Source organism: Grampus griseus, assembly GCF_964374135.1.
Source record: "Grampus griseus genome assembly, chromosome: 13".
NCBI lineage: Eukaryota > Metazoa > Chordata > Mammalia > Artiodactyla > Delphinidae > Grampus > Grampus griseus.
In genome coordinates, this window is record NC_139007.1 from 66,518,221 (window position 1) to 66,537,959 (window position 19,739).

Below are 19,739 nucleotides of genomic sequence, written 5' to 3' on the forward strand. Positions count from 1 at the left end.
TCTCTGGATGGTCCATTTGTGTTCCTTTGTGTATGTTCTGTTTCTCTCCGCATTTTATTCATGGTTTCCATTAAATATACTTTATAATAGTTCCCCAGTATTTTAATGTCATCGTCTGCTATTTCCATTATTTTGTCATTGTTTTATCTTAGCTTATTGTTTTATCTTACGTTCACATTCTTCTGCTATTGCCATCATTAGTCATTCTTGATTGGTTGCAGGGCAGAGTGAATTTTAAGTTCTTGAATGTCTGTTCTTGAAGGGATTTAATGTGACCAACAGCTAAGTTAATTGCTGTTCAGTTAGATTCTTTTGTGCTTTATTTTGTTTGTTTTTAGCTTTGGGGAGCAGGTCTAAAGTAGCCTTTGCTTTAGGGACAGGTTAACCCTATCACTAAAGCATATCCCTTTGGGGGTCTCTACTGAATATCCTGGGTAAGCATCTGGGGCTCTCCACTCCTTCTGGTTGGAAATTGAATACATCCCAGCCCTGTGTGTGCTCTGGGGACAGTCCAGCTCACAGTTTCTGCTCATTCTTTGGCCGTGTGGAGTCTCCTTCACATGCACTATGGTAGGGTTCTCCTGAGCCTCAAGTTTACCCCTATACAGATTTCTGGATTTCTTTTCTTCATAGCTTCATCCTCTTCAGAACTCTGCCCCTCAACTTACAGCTGCCTCAGTCTCCGTGAACTCCAGTCTGTTTTCTCAACTCAGCTAGAAGACTGTGCTCTGCTTTGGACTCCCCTCCTACTCCTTAGACTGGGATGTACCTCCAGGCAGAATGTTAGGCTGATATTGGTGTCACCTCATATGTTTCCTTTCTTCAGATGTCTTGGTCTTACCATGTTTGTTTCCATTGTCTGAAAACTTGTTTTGTATATTTTGTCTAGTTTTTTTGTTGTTTATAGTGGGATAGCAAATCTCACTACTCCATGTGGTCAGAATTAGAATCTGTGTTCTCATTTTAGTAATCAAATCATCACTTAGTGTTCACTAAGTACCAGCATGGTCTTTTAGTAGGAATTCAGAAATAGCTAACTTTTTCTTAAAGCTACTGTATTATGACAGAAGCTCTAAAAAATTTGTTTAAGAAGGAATGAGTGAAGTAAATACCCTTTATTAATATATATTCATTCATACTTTGTTTTTATTCCTTGATTTGGAAGTCCATTCACAAAAGATAATAAAATCCCTGCTTTCACAAAAGCAGGGATTTATAATATACTTATGAGTACAGTAATATATTTAGGTCTATTTATTGGAATAAAATTTGCTTTTATACATCAATGTATAGCATAATGATTCCTATTTGAGTGCTACATTAATTTAACCTATTAACTCATAACTCTTCACAATTGCTTTTATATACCTTTTGTGTGCTTATATCATGCATTTCATATTTTTAGATTTCTCATGTATAAGCAAGGGTGTGTTAGAATGTTAATGTTTAGATTTAATGTTCATACCTTCAGGATGAGTAAATGTTTGTCTCCTAAATGTTTCACATTAAAGTTAGGTTGGAAAGTATTTAATCCTTTTGCAAATATGTCTCATTACTCATCTTCAAATAATATTTATTCATAAAAATAAACATTTCCTTGATGAAATAAATCAAATATATTTTCTTATACATGATTCTAGCTACATATTTATTCTGTTTCAGTCGGCAACTTTCCATGTTAGACATTAATTTTTCGTCGTACTGCTGCTGCTACAATGAATTACTTGTCCTGAACAGAGTTCTGTATGAAAGTGATGCTTTTTTCCATCCATTATGAAAAAGATCTTTTGGTGTATTTATTAATTTTCATAAGTAGGTTTAATGTCTTTTCACTTTTATTAATATTAGAAAGTGTATCTTGTGATACAACTTAAAATTGTAAACCATGTAAGATATTCAAAAATGTAAGAGGCCAACTTTTATCCTAAATCTTTCCGGGTCTGAGATGATTCTTTCCAGTCCTTCATTTAAAGGTGTTGCTTTATAATAATGTCCTATAATTGCGAAAACTGAATATGCATGTAAGCCAAGAAAAAAATGCATGTAAGTGAAACCATTAAACTGTATTGTCATTAAACTATATTTTGAGTACTAGCCATTTGTATTAAGGTTAACTTTTAAAGAACAAGAAGCTGACATTTGTTTATATTTGTGTTGTGAGGGAGATTGATGATGGTTGTGGTGATAGTGAATTGGGAATAATTTGATTTTTGTTTCAAAGGAGATACAGATAATCTTCATTGCTTGGTAGCAAGAAAGTGCTGATTAATTTTATGCATGTTTGCTTAATGGGCTCTTACCTATGCTGGATAGCCATTTATGCCCATAGTTGGTCCACTAGGTAGCTAACTACACTCCATAGATGGTAGGATTCATATATTGTTCACTACTTTGATAAAGTAAGGAGAAAGACCTCCTAGGGGAATGAAACTGTCAGTACTGTATTTCCTCACATTATTGTGTTATTGTGTTGACTAATAGTATATATAGATAGCGAGTAATTAATTAATGTCTACTAAATTTTCTGTGTGTGTGTTTGGGTGAGGTTTTGTTTGAAAAAGTCATTTGAGAGGTTGGGAAGATAAGGAAATCCGTCTTACACAATTAATATAAAATGTCTTCAGAGAATGGAGAAAACAGGAGAGAAGATGGTAAACAAAATAGAGAACTTTAATATTTTCAAACCAACTGTTTCACATTGGATGCAAAATGTTGGCACATCATAAAAATATGGATGTTTAAACAACTGTAGCTTGTGCTCAGTTTATAGTGATAGAAAGTGTATTTTACTTTGGTCGAATAAATAATACTGAAATATTCAATTATAAAAAAAGGTATTAAGCTCATTTGAGGTTGATAATTATGGTATTTATAGTGATGCTGATCTGCCAGTGGTCTCTGTTGCTAGTATGTAGGCATAGGAAGAGAGGATAGTTGGGCTTATATATGAGTGTGCTTTTGCCAGAGGAATGTAATAAAAAGATTCAGGGATAGGAGATAGGACAATAAAGTGCAAGAAAAATCTGTCATAAAATCAAAGCTGGTTGCAGAGGGAAGTTAAAGGAGAAAAGACTGGTTGTAATGAAGAAGTAGGGCAACACCAGTGAACTGGAAGCCTGTTGTAACAAGCAGAGTTTAAAATTGGAAGAAAAGGAATTATGCTTAGAGTGAGTGATTGATATACTGATATTGACAGTACAGCACTTTGAGATGGTAATTTAGTTATGGGGTGACTGGCATGTAAAGGAGAGTATGTACAGTTATTGGAGATCATTGTTGATAAGAATTGAGAACACAGCACTCACTGTATGCATAAGAAATAGATTTGCTTTTTCATCACAGAAAATTCAAAATTACAATTGCTAAGTAAAATAAGGATTTATTCCCTCATTTAAAGGAAAGTCTGATGTTGGCAGTACCCAGCGCTAGTGTGCCAATTCCATGAAGTCATCAGGGACTCAAGCTCTTTCTAATTTCAAGTCTACAAACTAGCACGATTACCAAGGTTGCCTTGTGGTCCAAGATATCTGCTAGAGTTTCAGTCATCCCATTTCTATTCTTGGCAGCAGGGAAGAGAAAGGGGAAGGAGTTAGTAAGGTCCTTTCCTGCTGTCATTCCCCCTTTTAAGGTCCAGAAGTCTCTCCCAACAATTTCTGGTTATATGATATTTGTCTTCGGTAATAACATGGCCGTATTTTACTTTGAGGAATACTGGGAAATATACTATTTTGGCTAGCTACATTACAGCTCCCTAATAATGTGTAGGGATCTAGTTTGTAAAGAACACGGGGAGAAAGGATGCAGGTAGACAGCTAGCAGTCTTTGCCAGAAGTATTGATTATCCATGTGAACAGCGAAAGTTTCAAGATGGTGGAAAGACAAGGAGAGACCCTGAGGTCCATGGGCAATTACAAGCATAACAATCCAATGGAAGAGAGTGGATGAGCCCTAGACCAGCGTATTTAGAAAACATTGAGAGAATACTGTAATAGTGGGATGCAAAGAGAAAACCAATCATACCTGCCAATTCTCTTTTTCAATTCTTTTACACACTAGAAGGAATGTAAGAGAATTAAAACTCATTACTTGAGAGGACTGCAAATAAAATTATTTCTTCAAGTGACATTCAGGTTTTAATTAAGACAAAGAGGAAGAAGGAATCTGAGGAGAGGTAAGGGGAGTTTGCTGATTCTGAAACAGTAGTTCCAGGGAATATGGTAGAAGGAACAGGGCTGTGTGGAGAAAATACAGTTTACAGTTGAGAAGAGTAGGGATGCAGTGAGCAGTGATTCTTAACCTTTTGCCCATCTACCCACGAGTTAAAAATAATTAAACACAAATCTCCATTAATATGTAATTATTTATAAATAACATTTCTGTATTGATGTACTAATACTATATATGTATTAGAAAAATACTATATGTGTTATAAAAGATATGTAAAAATAGGAACTTATAAAGAATGAGATACATGTATTAATAGAAATGCTGATATCTTCTTCCCCACACTCCTGCCAATCCCTGGGATCTTATAGGTCTCAAAGGCTGCAGCCTCAGTATAGCTTAGGATGGGGACTATTAGGGGAAATAGGAGCAACCTAACACAGAATTGATCCCTACTCTCAACTAAAAGCCTTCCCCTTAAAAATAAGAGCAAGAACACTTAAAATTCTTCAGAAAAAAATTTGTAACACCATAAGACATAGTAAGATTAAATTTGGAGGAAGAAAAAGCATATTATCAGTTATAGGTATTATCATGTGAGATGACATTTAATCTGTGATCTCAGTGAAATCAAATAGCCAAGACATATAAAAAGCAAAAACATATTAAGGAACCACAAATCATTAGAGAAAGAAAGGATTATTTCTTGAGTGTATTTGAGACAGATGCCAGTACTGAGGTGGATGCATGTTATTAAAAGTTAAATTCAAAAAGGAATTTAACTGGAAAAATCATAACTGAATATCCAGTTTCTTAGAGATAAAAGAGCTTTCCAAGCTTAGAATTGATCGGGGGAAAAAATTGCTTTGGGTACATAAATATTTTAAGCTTCTGTGTTTTAAAACAATATTCAAAAATTGGAAGATGGCACAATATTTTCAGCCAATATTTATTTTCCAAAGAGCTCATGTGATGCACTTTTAATAATAAAAAAAAAATGCAACAAAAATGCTGGAAGACCAGAACAATTCACAGAGAGGAGGTGTTGGGGAGTTCAGTCACAATTATAACAACAAAAGCTGACTAAAACAGGTAGAGAGCTTGAACAACTCAAGAGATATGACTGGTTTGAAGAGGGGAGGGGGTTCAGCCATGCTTTAAAAGGCGTGGAGTGGGGAGAGGTGATTAGAACCTGGTACTCAAATGGGTAAACGACCTGGACATGTTGTTAAATATGACTGGTTAAAAGAAAGAGGAAAAGGCAAAATTTAGTCACACTTGTGATTAAAGCAATGGATAATAAGGGCTTTTTTTGCTTCTCAGATTTTTTTTTTGTCAGAGTGATATCCAGTGCTGGTTACTGTGCAGTGAAAATGAAAGCATCATGCTTTTTACACTGTAAGTCAGTGTAAATCTCTACAGTACTTTTAGAACTCCATTTTTTTCCTCTCATTAATACCTAGATGGATCAAACCCTTAAATTTGATATAGAAATAAATGTGTTAATTAATTAAGCTTAAAGCTCTATAACATGAGATAGCTGTAAAAGCCTAAGCCTTCAAAAGTAGTTCCCTCAGATACAGCTATTGAAATTAAAAATACATGCAGAATACATAACTGTATTATTTGTATATTAATACATCTTTAAAGAAGATATGATTGGGTTGACATAATTGAATTGGAAATCCTGAGAGTAGCTAACATACCAAGCCATGTTCTAAAGCTGCAGTAAATAAAGCAATGATAGACCAGTAGACTAACAAATAACAAAGCAAGATAGACAATATAAAGAATTAGGCCCTTTTATCCCATGAAAACTTAATGTATGCTAATGAATGGTAAAAGTGGCATTTAAATCAGTGGGGCAGAATGCGCTATTCTTTCATTCATGTATTTATCTATTCAGAAAATGTTTATCGAAGGCCAGGCACTATCCCAGATGCCAGGGATACATCAAACCAAGTAGACTACAATCGCCATTTTCATGGAGCTTAAGTTGGAGTTGTAGTAGAATCAGAGGATAAAAAAATTGAAGATGATTACCTGCTGAGGAGAAAATAAAGCAGGGAAGGGGGATAGTGTTCACAAGATTCCATTTGGTGGGGAAACATGATCTCCCTCCTTTCTACTGTACAAAGAACTGCCACACGGCAATTTGTTAAAAAGGAAACAACCCAACAGAAAATTTGGCAGATTTTTTCCTTTTATTTTGATAGCTATTCCTAATTCATAAAGGAGGATATAGAGCTATCCAGTAAATCTCTAATACCTTTGAACAGTGAAAATGCAAAATCAGACAGTGAGGTAACACAGTTCTGAGATTGATAAGTTTAATATCAATTTTTAATTTAATATCAACTTTTTGTGAGTTTAGGAGAAATGGGTGCTTGCATGTGTTATAGATATAACTGCATAGTGGTAATTCGTTTTGGAAGACAGTTTTAAGAGTAGCCCTTAAAGTGAGAAAGGTACTACATATACTATGAGCCAGCAATTCTCATTCTTGGTATCTCCGTCAGGGAACTCTTGAATGTGTGCTCAAGAAGGTCTGGTAGCGCAACATGGTTTGTAACGATGAAAATCTGAGAACTACCCAAATGTGCTTTAGTTTGTTGTGGCCATAGTGTGGAGCACTGTAGTGCTACGCAGATCTCCTGAGCATATTGTTGAATGTAAGAGGTAAATTATAGGCAGTATATGTACATACCAGTGGTAACAACAATTACCACCAAACTTTACAGCTCTTATCACTGGGAAAGCTATTTAGGATTGTGGTAGCAGAGAGGTTTTTAGCTTCAGCCTTATCTCTAATATTTCTATTTTTTTAAAGAGATGGTATACTTATTTTTATTTGTATATATAAAAATGACCAAAAAAATTCTCCCTGTTAGCCTCAGCTTGAGTAGCATTTCCCCTTGTCCCAGCCCATATTGTGTATTTTATCAGTATTACTTATCTCGCCCTTGGCAAGTGCTCTTGTACACGTGGTTGTTTTTCTGAATGCCCTCACTTACCTATTAAATTGCAGTTCCCTTTGACAGCTTAGGACCTAGTCCTTTTATTTTTTAAACATAGTGCCAAAAGAGAAGGCCTTACTTCATAGAAACTTATCATCATTCATCTTGCATTCTTTGGATAATATTTTTGTGTTCTTTATATTTGTGAATAAGAGCCATAGTAAATCAAAGTTTTATTTTATTTCTCAATTCACTTAAAACTTGAATTATTAATTAGACAAAACATATTTTAAACATTCAGTCCTGGAAATTGTTCAAATCGTATTTTTCTTTGTAGGTCGTTTGTATGCGATGCAAACGGGAATGAAGATTGACAGTAAAACTCCTGAATGTCGTAAATTTTTATCAAAGCTAATGGATCAGTTAGAAGCTGTAAGTTGAACACTGAAAATTTATTTTCTGCTTAATGTTTAAAATGCCATTTTATTTCATTTGTGTGTGTGTTGTCATTTTAGTTCTTCCTGTTGGCAGCAATTAGCAATGTCATAGCTGAGGAAAAATGAGACACATTTTTTTTTCATTTACATCATACTGCTTAGGGAGTTGTAAGTAGGTATACGTCGGTTTCAGTATCTTTACATATACATTATATTTTGTTCCAGGTTATTGTAGATGACCGTTGAGTCATTCTTTTGTAAGTGACAAACCCTTTCTAACCTTCCTTCATGCAGTCACACCGATGATTGATTTGGGAATTCTTAAATGGCTCTTGTAATAATGAAATCGGGGACTTCCTTGGTGGTCCAGTGGTTAAGACTTCGCATTTCCACTGCAGGGGGTGCATGTTCGATCCCTGGTTGGGGAACTGCAATCCCACATGCTGTGAGGCACGGGCAAAAAAAAGAAAGAAACGGGCTATTTATTTAGTGAAAAGGACCATGAAGGAAGTTGCCTATTGTTTCTTCCTCCTACTCTTGGTCCCATAACAAGATACTCTTATGGTCTAGGCATTTTCCTCTGCTAGCAGAAATGTGGGAGGTGACCAGTAAGTCATCTTGAACTGTGATAGAACTTCACAGGTTATGTAGAAGCACGAATCCAGGGAAAATTGAAGGATTTGATTGGGTGTCAGTGCATCAGGAAGGCATTATTAAACCATAGTAACCTTATTTAGTAAGCAGGGCTCCACCCTGTGCCTCCCATGCCCAGCCATCCCAGTTTCTTTTTTAACAATGTCAAGGTTTACTTCTCATTAATGCATCTCCTCCAAGGCAGTTATATTCATAGCTGTGGCTTACTTTTTATTTGCTTATTTAGTTATGTGACCTGCTCAAGAGAATTAGAAACCTAAATATTTATTTGATCAGTTGCATTATTTTGTTTAGAGAAACAAAATTCAGACATATTAAAAATCAATGCACTTATACCAGTCGGCCCAGAACTTTTTTTAAAAGTTGAAAGTTATTCAGATCAAAGCCTACTTGTATTAAGCAGCCATGGGCAATAGTGTTCTCTCTAACTTTGTATGGGTGCCTGGCCTTCTGACCCAGAATCCTGTCATCTGCTACTATTAACCATCCAAGGTAGCCTGGTGGCATCACTGATGACAACTCAGCTGCCCTTGGAGCCTGTCTGGCCTTCTACTTCTAATACTGCTTCTGTGGATGCAGGAAGAATTTGAGTACTCTTCTTTTGGAGGGTGGGGTTAGGAGGTGGGAGGAAGAATGTGTCTGACACGTAGCAATACATTTGTACAATACAGTCTCTTACATTTTATATAGAATATATCTCTTTATTAATTTTACAGCTTAACAATAATAGCTAAAATAACAATAGCTTATGGATAAGACAAAACTCAAACTGTCTTTATAGTATGCAAAATGTAAAATCACATTTATAAAGAGACTTACCAGGAATTTATTATTATCTACATTAAATAACAAGTTCATTCCATGGTGAGAACATATCTGCTTGTGCTATAATGTTTATATTTATAGTTGGAACACTTCAAGTATATTATGTTTTTGCTGCCAGTTTTTTATGCTGAAGGTGAGATGAAATGACATGCTCCCACTAAATTTTTCTAGAAATAAATTGCCTCTACAATTAAAGCATTTCGCAGTGTGGATACAGTAAACCAGTGTTATATGTGGGGCTTTTTTTCTGTTTTTGTTCAGGATAAGCATGCTCAGATGTCCTTAAATTCCAGTATTCAAACTCTTCTGGGCCTTAATTATGAGAATATGTACTTTGCTGATTTTATGAAAAATCCTCTCGCTTTTTCTAAATTTAATTTGTTACTTTATAATGTTCTTTGAAAAAAGCAATTTTTAAACAGTAGTGTGGTGCTCAGATCTAATATTCCAGAAGGTCATTTTACTCCAATATGACAGTCTGAGTAAAATGTAGGAATTTAGTTTGTTGTTTTTAAAACACTTTAAATTATTGTATGTGTATGAAAGGGATGTACTGACTGGAAATTTACATGGTTGTAAATTGTGTTGATTTGAGGTATATATTTGTCTAAATTTTTAAAACTTCCATAATCCTATTCTAAGTTTGTTTTCTTATACGTTACTTAGAATTAGATCTCTAATGCAGTGTGCTCTGAGAGATACTTTTTTAGGATATAATGATCCTTCTCATTGTATTTTTCTGTATTTGATAGAAGAAATTGAAATAGGAATAAATTAAAGATTTAAATTATGTATGGTTAGGAAAGAATTTCTTAATCCCATTTTTAGGATACTTGTTAGTACATTTGAAATATTTGTCTGATGCTTTACATAGATAGTTGGATGGTTTTTTTTCTTGATTATTTTGATATTTAGAGCTAAATTAAACGTTCACGTTATCATAAGTGTCTTTCTTCAAAATTTTGTGAACATTGGATTTGATTATTGGGAATTTTTATACTTAAGTATACACTTCCGTGAGCCCAGAATCATAAGTTCTGTATCTCATTTTATTTTAGCTTAAGAAACAGTTGGGTGATAATGAAGCTGTTACTCAAGAAATAGTTGGTTGTGCCCATTTGGAGAATTATGCTTTGAAAATGTTTTTGTATGCAGATAATGAAGATCGTGCTGGGCGATTTCACAAGTAAGTAAAGATAGATAAAATTAAATTTAGTTACTGTATAACCAGAATTTATCCAGTTTTCTCTTGATTACTCTCAGACTTCCTGATTAACGATTCAGATTTTTTTTTTTTGAATCTCAGAATGAGTTTGGGTTACAAGAGTGATCCTGGCTTTTTAGAGAAAATGGCTAAACGAAGAATACCCAGGGCAAATTCATTTTCTTCATAAATATACCCTAACTAGCCATTTAGTAAGATCTGTGTTGATTTTAGCCAAAAACAGCCTGGTCCAATGATACTGATTTTAAAAATTCCCACCCCTACCGATTCAAATGATTTGTCATTATTATAATAAGACTTAAATACAAAGAAATACACATGGCTTGATATGGATTCAGATAGTACTGTCATTACATTTTCTAAAATCAGACGCATACTATGAAACCTTGTTGTAGCATATTCACCTGTTATATGTGTTGTAACTTCCTCCTAATAACAGATTACAGAAGGAGCTCCATTGTGTTCTTGAAATCTGATTTTATTTAAAACAATTTCAGAGTGCTTTTATAAACATTGGAAGCTTTTGTCTTGTAGCTACAAGACTAATTCTTACATTTTTTCATTTGAATTAGATGAACTTTTCTTTTCTCTTCCAGAAACATGATCAAGTCCTTCTATACTGCAAGTCTTTTAATAGATGTCATAACAGTGTTTGGAGAACTCACTGATGAAGTGAGTGTACATTCTTTATTGTCTTATTAGCTGGAGATCAGTATTGTTGCTTTTTATTAGTTTTATTATTGCATTGTTTAGTTAGAGCAGCATGTCCATCAAAAATGTAGTATAAGCAAAATGTGTAATTTTAAATTGTCTACTAGCCACATTTTAAAAAGTGAAAACAAAAGATGGAATTATTTTTAATGATAAATGTTATTTTTTGTAGTAAGTTCTTTAAATCCAGCATGTATTTTATACTTTAGTGAGTACATAGCTACTGTATTGGTCTCTGAACCCCAGGTTCAGAGTTTGATTTTATTAAGTGTTTAAATATTACTGATCCTGGATGCTGTTAAATTTCTGTACTGTTATTTGGTAAACATTACTGGAGGCAGAGACTTTTTAGTACTGCTTTTTTCCTATTTTGTTTCTAGCCAGAAATATTATTGTTAAAGATTTGTCTCTATTGTAAAATACATATAGAACTTGATATTTTACAAGATACTTCCTATCCATTTTATCAGTTTGTTTCTCATAACCACTCTAAGATAAGTAGAGCACATATTCATTTTATATATGAGCAAACTGAGGCTAAGTGACAAACTTGTTGCCGTGAGTTCAGTGTTGTTTTCACTGTAGCAGGCTTTACCATTGACCTGGAAGGAGAGATGTTAATCTAGAAAGAACAAAAGAGAGAGAGAGAGAGAGGAAGGAAGGGAGGGAGGGAAGGAGGGAAGGAGGAAGGGAGGAGAAAAGAGAGTTACAAATGAGACTGATAGAGGCATGTCATATTAGTGATTTGAGATCTATGAAGAACATTGCTTTCTATGAAATGATTTTTTCAAAATGGTGAGCAGCTCAGTGTATCATTCCAAACAAAACAAAGTACAATCTATCTATGCGATATTTTACATGTTCGTAAAACAGTACATCAAAACTGTGCAATAAATGCTTTGTTTATATGTAAAATGTAGTTAAGCTCGAGGCCTGACGATCATAAGCTGAGTTTTTGAGTTGGCAGAGATGTGCAGGACATTTCAAAGTTGTGCCAAATGAGGGACACTTTTTTATTGTGTGTGACTGTCCCTTTTCTTTCAAAACATCAAGCATCCTGTCTCTTGCCCACACAGCATTCCCCAGTCAGATGACTAGAAACCACCAACAGATATTTCCAAACACCCGCGAGGGTATGGGGCAATGCCCATTGAGAGCCACTGCTGTTAACTTTTCTTGAAATAGAGCAACATCAGAGAAAACTGAGGCCTGGAGTGTGAAAACCACAAATGCTTCTCACTTTTTTGCATTTTAGAGGCCCTGTTTAGCTCCCTTTCTACTCCTGTCTCCTGTTACTACTGATCTGGATTTTTTTTCCTGTTTTACTAGTATGGGGCTCTATACTAAACAGGGCACACAGAGGACATAGAGGTGATTTAAGCATGATATTATGGAAAGCTGTAGATAGGTAGTAGGGTTTTGGCGAGTACCAGGTGGCTGAAGGAGAATAGTGAGACCAGATTAGAAAAGTAAGTCATAAGCCAGATCAGACAGATGATGAAAGGCCTGGCATCTTCAATTAGGGGATTTATATTTATTATATTTATTGAATAAAGAATTCTACTTTGGGGTGCTTGGTATGATAAGACTCTATAGAATGAACTGGGGTAGGAAAGAACTACAAGTCATTTGGCAAAAGAACTAGTTAATGATTACTGTGGAACTTCGTACAAAGTGGGTTGTCGTTGACCTGAGGAGAAATAATATGTTTAGACTTAAATTTTAAAGTGTGAGGTGCAGGTGTAGCATACAAAAATAAATCACCACAAGACTCTTAGAAATAAAAAGACAAGAAATATGCAAAATAGAGATAAAAGTTCAAGTTAGGAGATTAGACAAACCCTCAGGTAAGAAGATAGTTTTGAAAGAGAGAGAAAATGGTCAGATAAACATCCTGATAAACACCTGTATTTAAAAGACTAGAGGAAGAAGTGAATAAAGAAACACAAGTAGAGAAGTAGATAGAAATGTAAGATATCAGAAGAGAAGGTCATGGTAAAGCACAGTAGCAGATCAGTTTGCCAGATACTTCTGAGATGGCTTTTCTTACCTCTCCTACTTCTTACTTAGAGGAGCTGCTTTTGCCCATGTATCTCAGAAGCAAGCACACAGTTCTTTGAAGTTATAACTGCTAACAGTGGGGAACCCAGATAAAAGGTAAAGTAATAGATACAGGAAAAAGAACAAAATGTCCAGAAGTCTTAAGTGAGTAATGTAGGTTTTGTTTTGTTTTTGTTTTACTTAAGGGACACATAAATACCTCCACACATAATTAGCATGTAATTCATCTGCATTTCAGAAGGAAAAAAAATCTAAGTTTACATACAGGTATCCTTAACAAAGAACAGCTTTCTTAGTTATTTGAATATAGTAGCTAAGGCAGGGACTCTTAATGGGACAAATGAGAGGGCTTCAAAAGGAGTTGGGGGAGAGATGCTTAGATACTGAGGATACTAAAGACTACATGTAGCCCAAGAGTGAAAGGGACATTTTTCCAAAATGTTTACACTCTTTTCTTTCCCTGTCTAATCACCCAACCTGCTACCTAAGTTTTTCTGCCTTGCATTGGCATTAAAGTAGGAAATAACATCTGTGTTGGTGGTTAAAGGATCCAGAGAGCAGGAGGGGTCTGAAATGGTATGGAAAAAAGAAATTAGGCATTGTAAGGCCAGCATGGAAAGGACGTCCCTATAATTATTTGATTGGGCTGAGGTTTATTCTTTGGGCCTTTATGTAAATCCTGCATTTTAAATTAGCAAATGTATGTACACACATTTAGTACGTAATTATATGTGGGTGCTCTTCACTAACTTACATATGCTTGTTATAACATGCAAAGTTTATACATCCAGTGAAAGTTGTATATATCAAAAGTTATGGGCTTCCCTGGTGGCACAGTGGTTGAGAGTCCGCCTGCCGATGCAGGGAACATGGGTTCGTGCCCCGGTCCGGGAAGATCCCACGTGCTGCAGAGCGGCTGGGCCCGTGAGCCATGGCCGCTGAGCCTGTGCGTCCGGAGCCTGTGCTCCGCAACGGGAGAGGCCACAACAGGGAGAGGCCCGCGTACCGCAAAAAAATAAAAAAGTTATAATTTGTTTGGCGTACAATACTGACATTTCTCATATCCATTATTATACAGTGATCTTATCCTTATATGACTAGTGAACTGGTTTTTGGCCATGAACTAAGGTTGACTAAATAAAGGCAGCCGACAAGGAAAGTGAAATACTGGCAAGACTGTTCATACAGCAATAACATAATCCCCCAGCCAGCCAGTTTGATCAGCCTAGTTTCAAATTCTATTTTCCCTTACTTTTAATGTTGGTTTTTGTTCCATCATTTTTCATTTCTAGAAGTGGCATATTCATCATTATCACTGAGATACAGATTTTTCAAAATAATGATTTAAAATGTCATAACTTTAAATAATGCTCCACTTGAGTGGAATAGGGAGGAATACGCTCTAGCTGTGACTTTCGCAGCTCCTACCAAAACAGATAAGCAGAGTATCATCGGCATCAACTCTCTCTGGTAGGTCCTCATTGTTGTCTGAGGAAATCTAAGGCTTGTATTTATTTACTTGTGATTTAAGCACTCTGTGCCTAAAATAAGACACAAACTAGCAGAACATTTCTTATTTCACAATAACTATTAAAAATATGACATGTTTTAAAAGCTGGGTATAACTGGTTACTCAAAGCATTGTAACTCATTCCTCCTTTCCACTTTCACTTTAGTTTCATCCTATACTTTGAAAACACTAGCAGAGACAAAGACAGGAAACAGAAAGGTGGGAAAAGAATAAGTTTAAGGATTTCAGGTAGGCAGATTTTGTTTTTTTGTTTCTGTTTGTTTTTTTGCGGTACGCGGGCCTCTCACTGCTGTGGTCTCTCCCGTTGCGGAGCACAGGCTCCGGACGCGCAGGCTCAGCGGCCATGGCTCACGGGCCCAGCCGCTCCGTGGCATGTGGGATCCTCCCGGACCGGGGCACTAACCCTTGTCTCCTGCATCGGCAGGCGGACTCTCAACCACTGCGCCACCAGGGAAGCCCCCAGATTTTGTTTTTTAATATATACTCCTGTAGGTATATTTCAGGAATTGCTGTTTCTTATTTGTTCATTTATAAAGGAAATGTGGTGGTGTTATTACCTGCATAATATCCCATAGCTTTTTAATAAAGCTGGAACTTTCTTCAAAAAGAGTTGTTTGCCTTGCTTCTCAAAGAATGCTGCTTGAGAAACATTAAAGACTACAATAACAGAAAATGAGGAAGGGGAAGGCATTATAATTATCTTGTAGTTTTTATTTGTGTTTTTTTTTTTTTTTTTTTTGGCGGTACGCGGGCCTCTCACTGTTGTGGCCTCTCCCGTTGTGGAGCACAGGCTCCGGACGCGCAGGCTCAGCGGCCATGGCTCACGGGCCCAGCCGCTCCGCGGCATGTGGGACCTTCCCGGACCGGGGCACGAACCCGTGTGCCCCTGCATCGGCAGGCAGACTCTCAACCACTGCGCCACCAGGGAAGCCCTTTATTTGTGTATTTTAAAATTATCTTTTAATTTTATCATCTTTATAATCAAGATAATGGGGGTTTTTTAATTATATTTTTTAAAGTTTAAAAAATGGTATGGTTTTTTCCTGTCAGTTCTGAAAATTTATTTAAAAGAATAGCAACAGTGGTTGTCAGAGCCAAGCCTAAACTCCAAGCCAAGAGGTCATTTTACCTCTTAGGACTTGGGTTTTCTTCTATAAAATGGGAAGCCTGGTCAAGCAGATCTCTGAGATCCTGTGCAGCTCTACCAGTCTATGATTATGTGTTCCAAACATGCAAGAAGAGATAGGAAAAGGAGAATAAAAAGCAAAGATGAAAAAGCAGACAAAAAAAGAAAAAGAGAGAAGCAAAAATAGTTTTAGATTAGAAGCTCCAAAAGGAGGGATGAAAAATTACCCATTTAAGTTATATAAATGATAATGAAAAGTAGAGCCACCAGAAATTATGACAGCAGAGAACTAATTTCTAGTAGGAAGAAAGGAGAAGAAACATGACATGGCAATGTAGAGGTTGTCAGTGTAGGGAGGGAGCAAGACGAACATCTGGGGCCTTCTTATGGCATTTGTACGTAAAGATGTTGCGTCTTCTAATTAAATTCCTTTTATTTAACATTCCAGCCTTTTTTTTTTAAAGGTCGTTGGTTCACAAGCTACACTACTGCAGTTTACCTAATTAATTTTCCTATTTTAGGCTCTTTTACCCTGGAACCTATTCTCCTCTGTCATTGTTTTATTGAAGAACCTAACAGGGACTTTTCCTTTCCTGGCATTGCAAGTCCAGACTCCTTCCTATGCTACTTCTTACCAGTCCCATTGTATGTTTGTCAGACCATTCTGCTTACCTCCCGCGCTCAGCTTTCACCGTTGTAAACGTTGGTTTTTTAGCCTGCTTTGTCTAAGTGTTACCTTCTCTTCGAGTCGTAGCTCCATTATTCTAGCCCTTATATGCATTTCTCCATTCTCTCAACTCATTTAGGATCTTAACTTTATGAATGTTACACTATAAATGTGTTGACTTAAGATTTTTGTTTTTTTAAAATTATTTTTTTGGCTGCATTGGGTCTTTGTTGCTGCGCACGGGCTTTCTCTAGTTGCGGCAAGCGGGGGCTACACGTCATTGCTGTGTGTGGACTTCTCATTGCATTGGCTTCTCTTGTTGTGGAACATGGGCTCTAGGCACGCAGGCTTCAGTATTTGCGGCGCATGGGCTCAGTAGTTGCAGCGCGCATGCTCTAGGGCACAGGCTCAGTAGTTGTGGCACACGGGCTTAGTTGCTCCACGCCATGTGGGATCTTCCCAGACCGGGGATTGAACCTGTGTCTCCTTCATTGGCAGGCAGATTCTTTTTTTTTTTTTTTTTACATCTTTATTGGAGTATAATTGCTTTACAATGGTGTGTTACTTTCTGCTTTATAACAGAGTGAATCAGTTATACATATACGTGTGTTTCCATATCTCTTCCCTCTTGCGTCTCCCTCCCACCCTCCCTATCCCACCCCTCTAGGTGGTCACAAAACACTGAGCTGATCTCCCTGTGCTATGCGGCTGGTTCCCACTAGCTATCTATTTTACGTTTGGTAGTGTATATATGTCCATGCCACTCTCTCACTTTGTCACAGCTTACCCTTCCCCCTCCCCATATCCTCAAGTCCATTCTCTAGTAGGTCTGTGTCTTTATTCCTGTCTTACCCCTAGGTTCTTCATGACCTTTTTTTTTCTTTCCTTAGATTCCATATATATGTGTTAGCATACGGTATTTGTCTTTCTCTTTCTGACTTACTTCACTCTGTATGACAGGCTCTAGGTCCATCCACCTCATTACAAATAGCTCAGTTTCGTTCCTTTTTATGGCTGAGTAATAATCCATTGTATATATGTGCCACATCTTCTTTATCCATTCATCCGATGATGGACACTTAGGTTGTGTCCATCTCCTGGCTATTGTAAATAGAGCTGCAATGAACATTTTGGTACATGACTCTTTTTGAATTATGGTTTTCTCAGGGTGGCAGGCAGATTCTTAACCACTGCACCACCAGGGAAGTCCCTGACTTAAGTGTTATATATCGTATTTTGGAGTAAATTATACTGCAAGTCCTCAAAGGGGAGACTGTCTCATTCTACTCTTACGTCTTCTCGGGCAGTAGCTGTAAATTTGCACATTGGGTAAAATCTCAGAGTAAAAACAGTAGCTATTTAGTAGCTATTTAGCTATAGATATTTCAAAAGTTGCTATAGTTTAGCTTTTCATTTTTCAATCTATAGTTGAAGATAATGTTCAGACTTGTTTACATGGAACTTCTTTCATAACTCATCTAAAATGTAATAGATCTCATTTTTCTTGGTCTATTTCCTGACATTTTTTCCTTTTAATTTCATGTCATTTTTCATAGTTCGCAGTATTCACAAAAATTTTTAAAGTCTGTATTTTCTTTAATCTTCAACTTAAAAAAAAATACTTTGTTGCTATTCTGTTTCTGAACACTCCTATCTGTTTAGTTATATGTATTTAACTCTTTTAACTGTGCTTTATATATACAATTCCATCTCAGAATTTGATTAAATTTGTTGTCATTGTAAACTTCTACCATTCCAGTTATAACTGTCTTGGAATCAGTGTCCCAGTTTTAGGTATAAAGTCACCAAAAGTATATATTAAAATTTTTAATTTTGTATTTTAAAGCAAGCGATGTTCAAAATATAAATAAGTTATTTTTCTTTAACATCTTGTGTTAACTACTTCTGGCCAGTATTGATAGGCTTTCTTTTATTGTATTTTAGATTTATTTCACTTCTAGCAATGTTTGAGGAGCAGATACCATTTTGCCTTTATCTGTTGAGTTTCTGCTAGTTTGGGGGAATCAAATGAATATGGTATGTTTTCCTGCCCTCACAAGGTTTGTGTTCCAACTTGGAAAGGGAAGCAGAATAACTTGAGTATGATGATATATGGTGTAGTAATGACAAAATACAGTGATGCGATCCAGTCCTACCATTTGCCTGGCACTGTGCTTAGACACTTTAGATATATCTTGTTTCACTTTCACAACCCTGAATTACAGTGAGAAAACAGAATCAGAAAATAAAAGTTCCTTGTCCCCAGATGCTATGGCCCAGAACAGTATTAACAAACTCTGTGTAATAAAGGTCTAGCATTTTTTTCTTCTTAATTTCCATTCTGTTGCAAGCTGATTGTTTTGTAAAATATAAATAATGATTAACTAGAAAAATAAAACCTTAAAAAGACATATAAAATACAAACCTAATTTGCTATAAGTTTCCTAAATGCTCTCAATTTCTGTATTGTCTTGTCACAAAAGTGGTAAACAGTTTGCAGGCCAGCTCTGGTTCTGGGACCATATTTTGATTGGCACTGATCTACATCCCTCTATGGGAGCTCCCAGAGAATCCTGTTTGTATCTCAATCATGGACTCTCCCTACTCGAAAAACAGGGCTGCAACATAACTGGAATAATAATATACATGAATAGCTGTCTGCAAAGGAGGTAGTCTATTTAAGGTATTCATTTGCACTGTAAGGTTCAGAATTAAGCAGCATCTTCTTGCTAGCCTAGAAAACCATGGTAGATCAGGAGAAATTCATCTACTTACAAAACTGTGTTTTGTACATACACCATACCTTAAGTTTTCATGCTCTCACTGTACACTGAAGGTCTCAGTAATTGTAATAATAAATAGAAAGATATGAGGGTAGTATTCTCTCTCTTATTAGAGTAGGAATTTCATGTATCTTGTATTCACTTCTGTATAATAATTGCCAAGAACAGTGTCTTGTACATGATCTTCAAATAGTTGTAAATTAATGAAGTATTTTTGCATACAATGTTAGTATAATGTGGTTCAGAATACTGCAGGCATTGGCCTCAAAATCCCATATGCCACTTCATAACTGTGTGACTTTGGGTAAGTTATTTGACTTATGTAAGCCTGTTCCCACATCTGTAAGATGAAGAAAATTGTAACACCTACTTCTTCAAGGTGTCTTGGATTTTAAATGAGAAAATACATGTAAAGCCTTTAACAAAGTACCTAGCATATAGTAAACTCTTAAAAAACATTAATTTTGCTTTTATTAGTTGATGGATAATGTTCTAATATCCTGTATTTAGAGAGGACATCCACGTAAAATACATGAAAATTTTAATGGAAACTATCCTCATCTACTCAATCTTATATATTAAGATAAATTTATTCAGA

General features: G+C 36.0%; 1 protein-coding gene across 2 annotated transcripts in view; it reads left to right on the top strand.

The window, feature by feature from the left end:
- The window catches only part of VTA1 (vesicle trafficking 1), a 65,389-nt gene that overhangs the window by 10,855 nt on the left and 34,795 nt on the right, over window positions 1–19,739 (top strand). For both annotated transcript variants that reach the window (XM_082669427.1, XM_082669426.1), the window contains exons 2-4: window positions 7,459–7,553; window positions 10,096–10,223; window positions 10,859–10,934. In XM_082669427.1, the coding sequence (XP_082525553.1) occupies window positions 7,459–7,553; window positions 10,096–10,223; window positions 10,859–10,934 (299 nt within the window). The remainder of the gene's footprint in view (window positions 1–7,458; window positions 7,554–10,095; window positions 10,224–10,858; window positions 10,935–19,739) is intronic.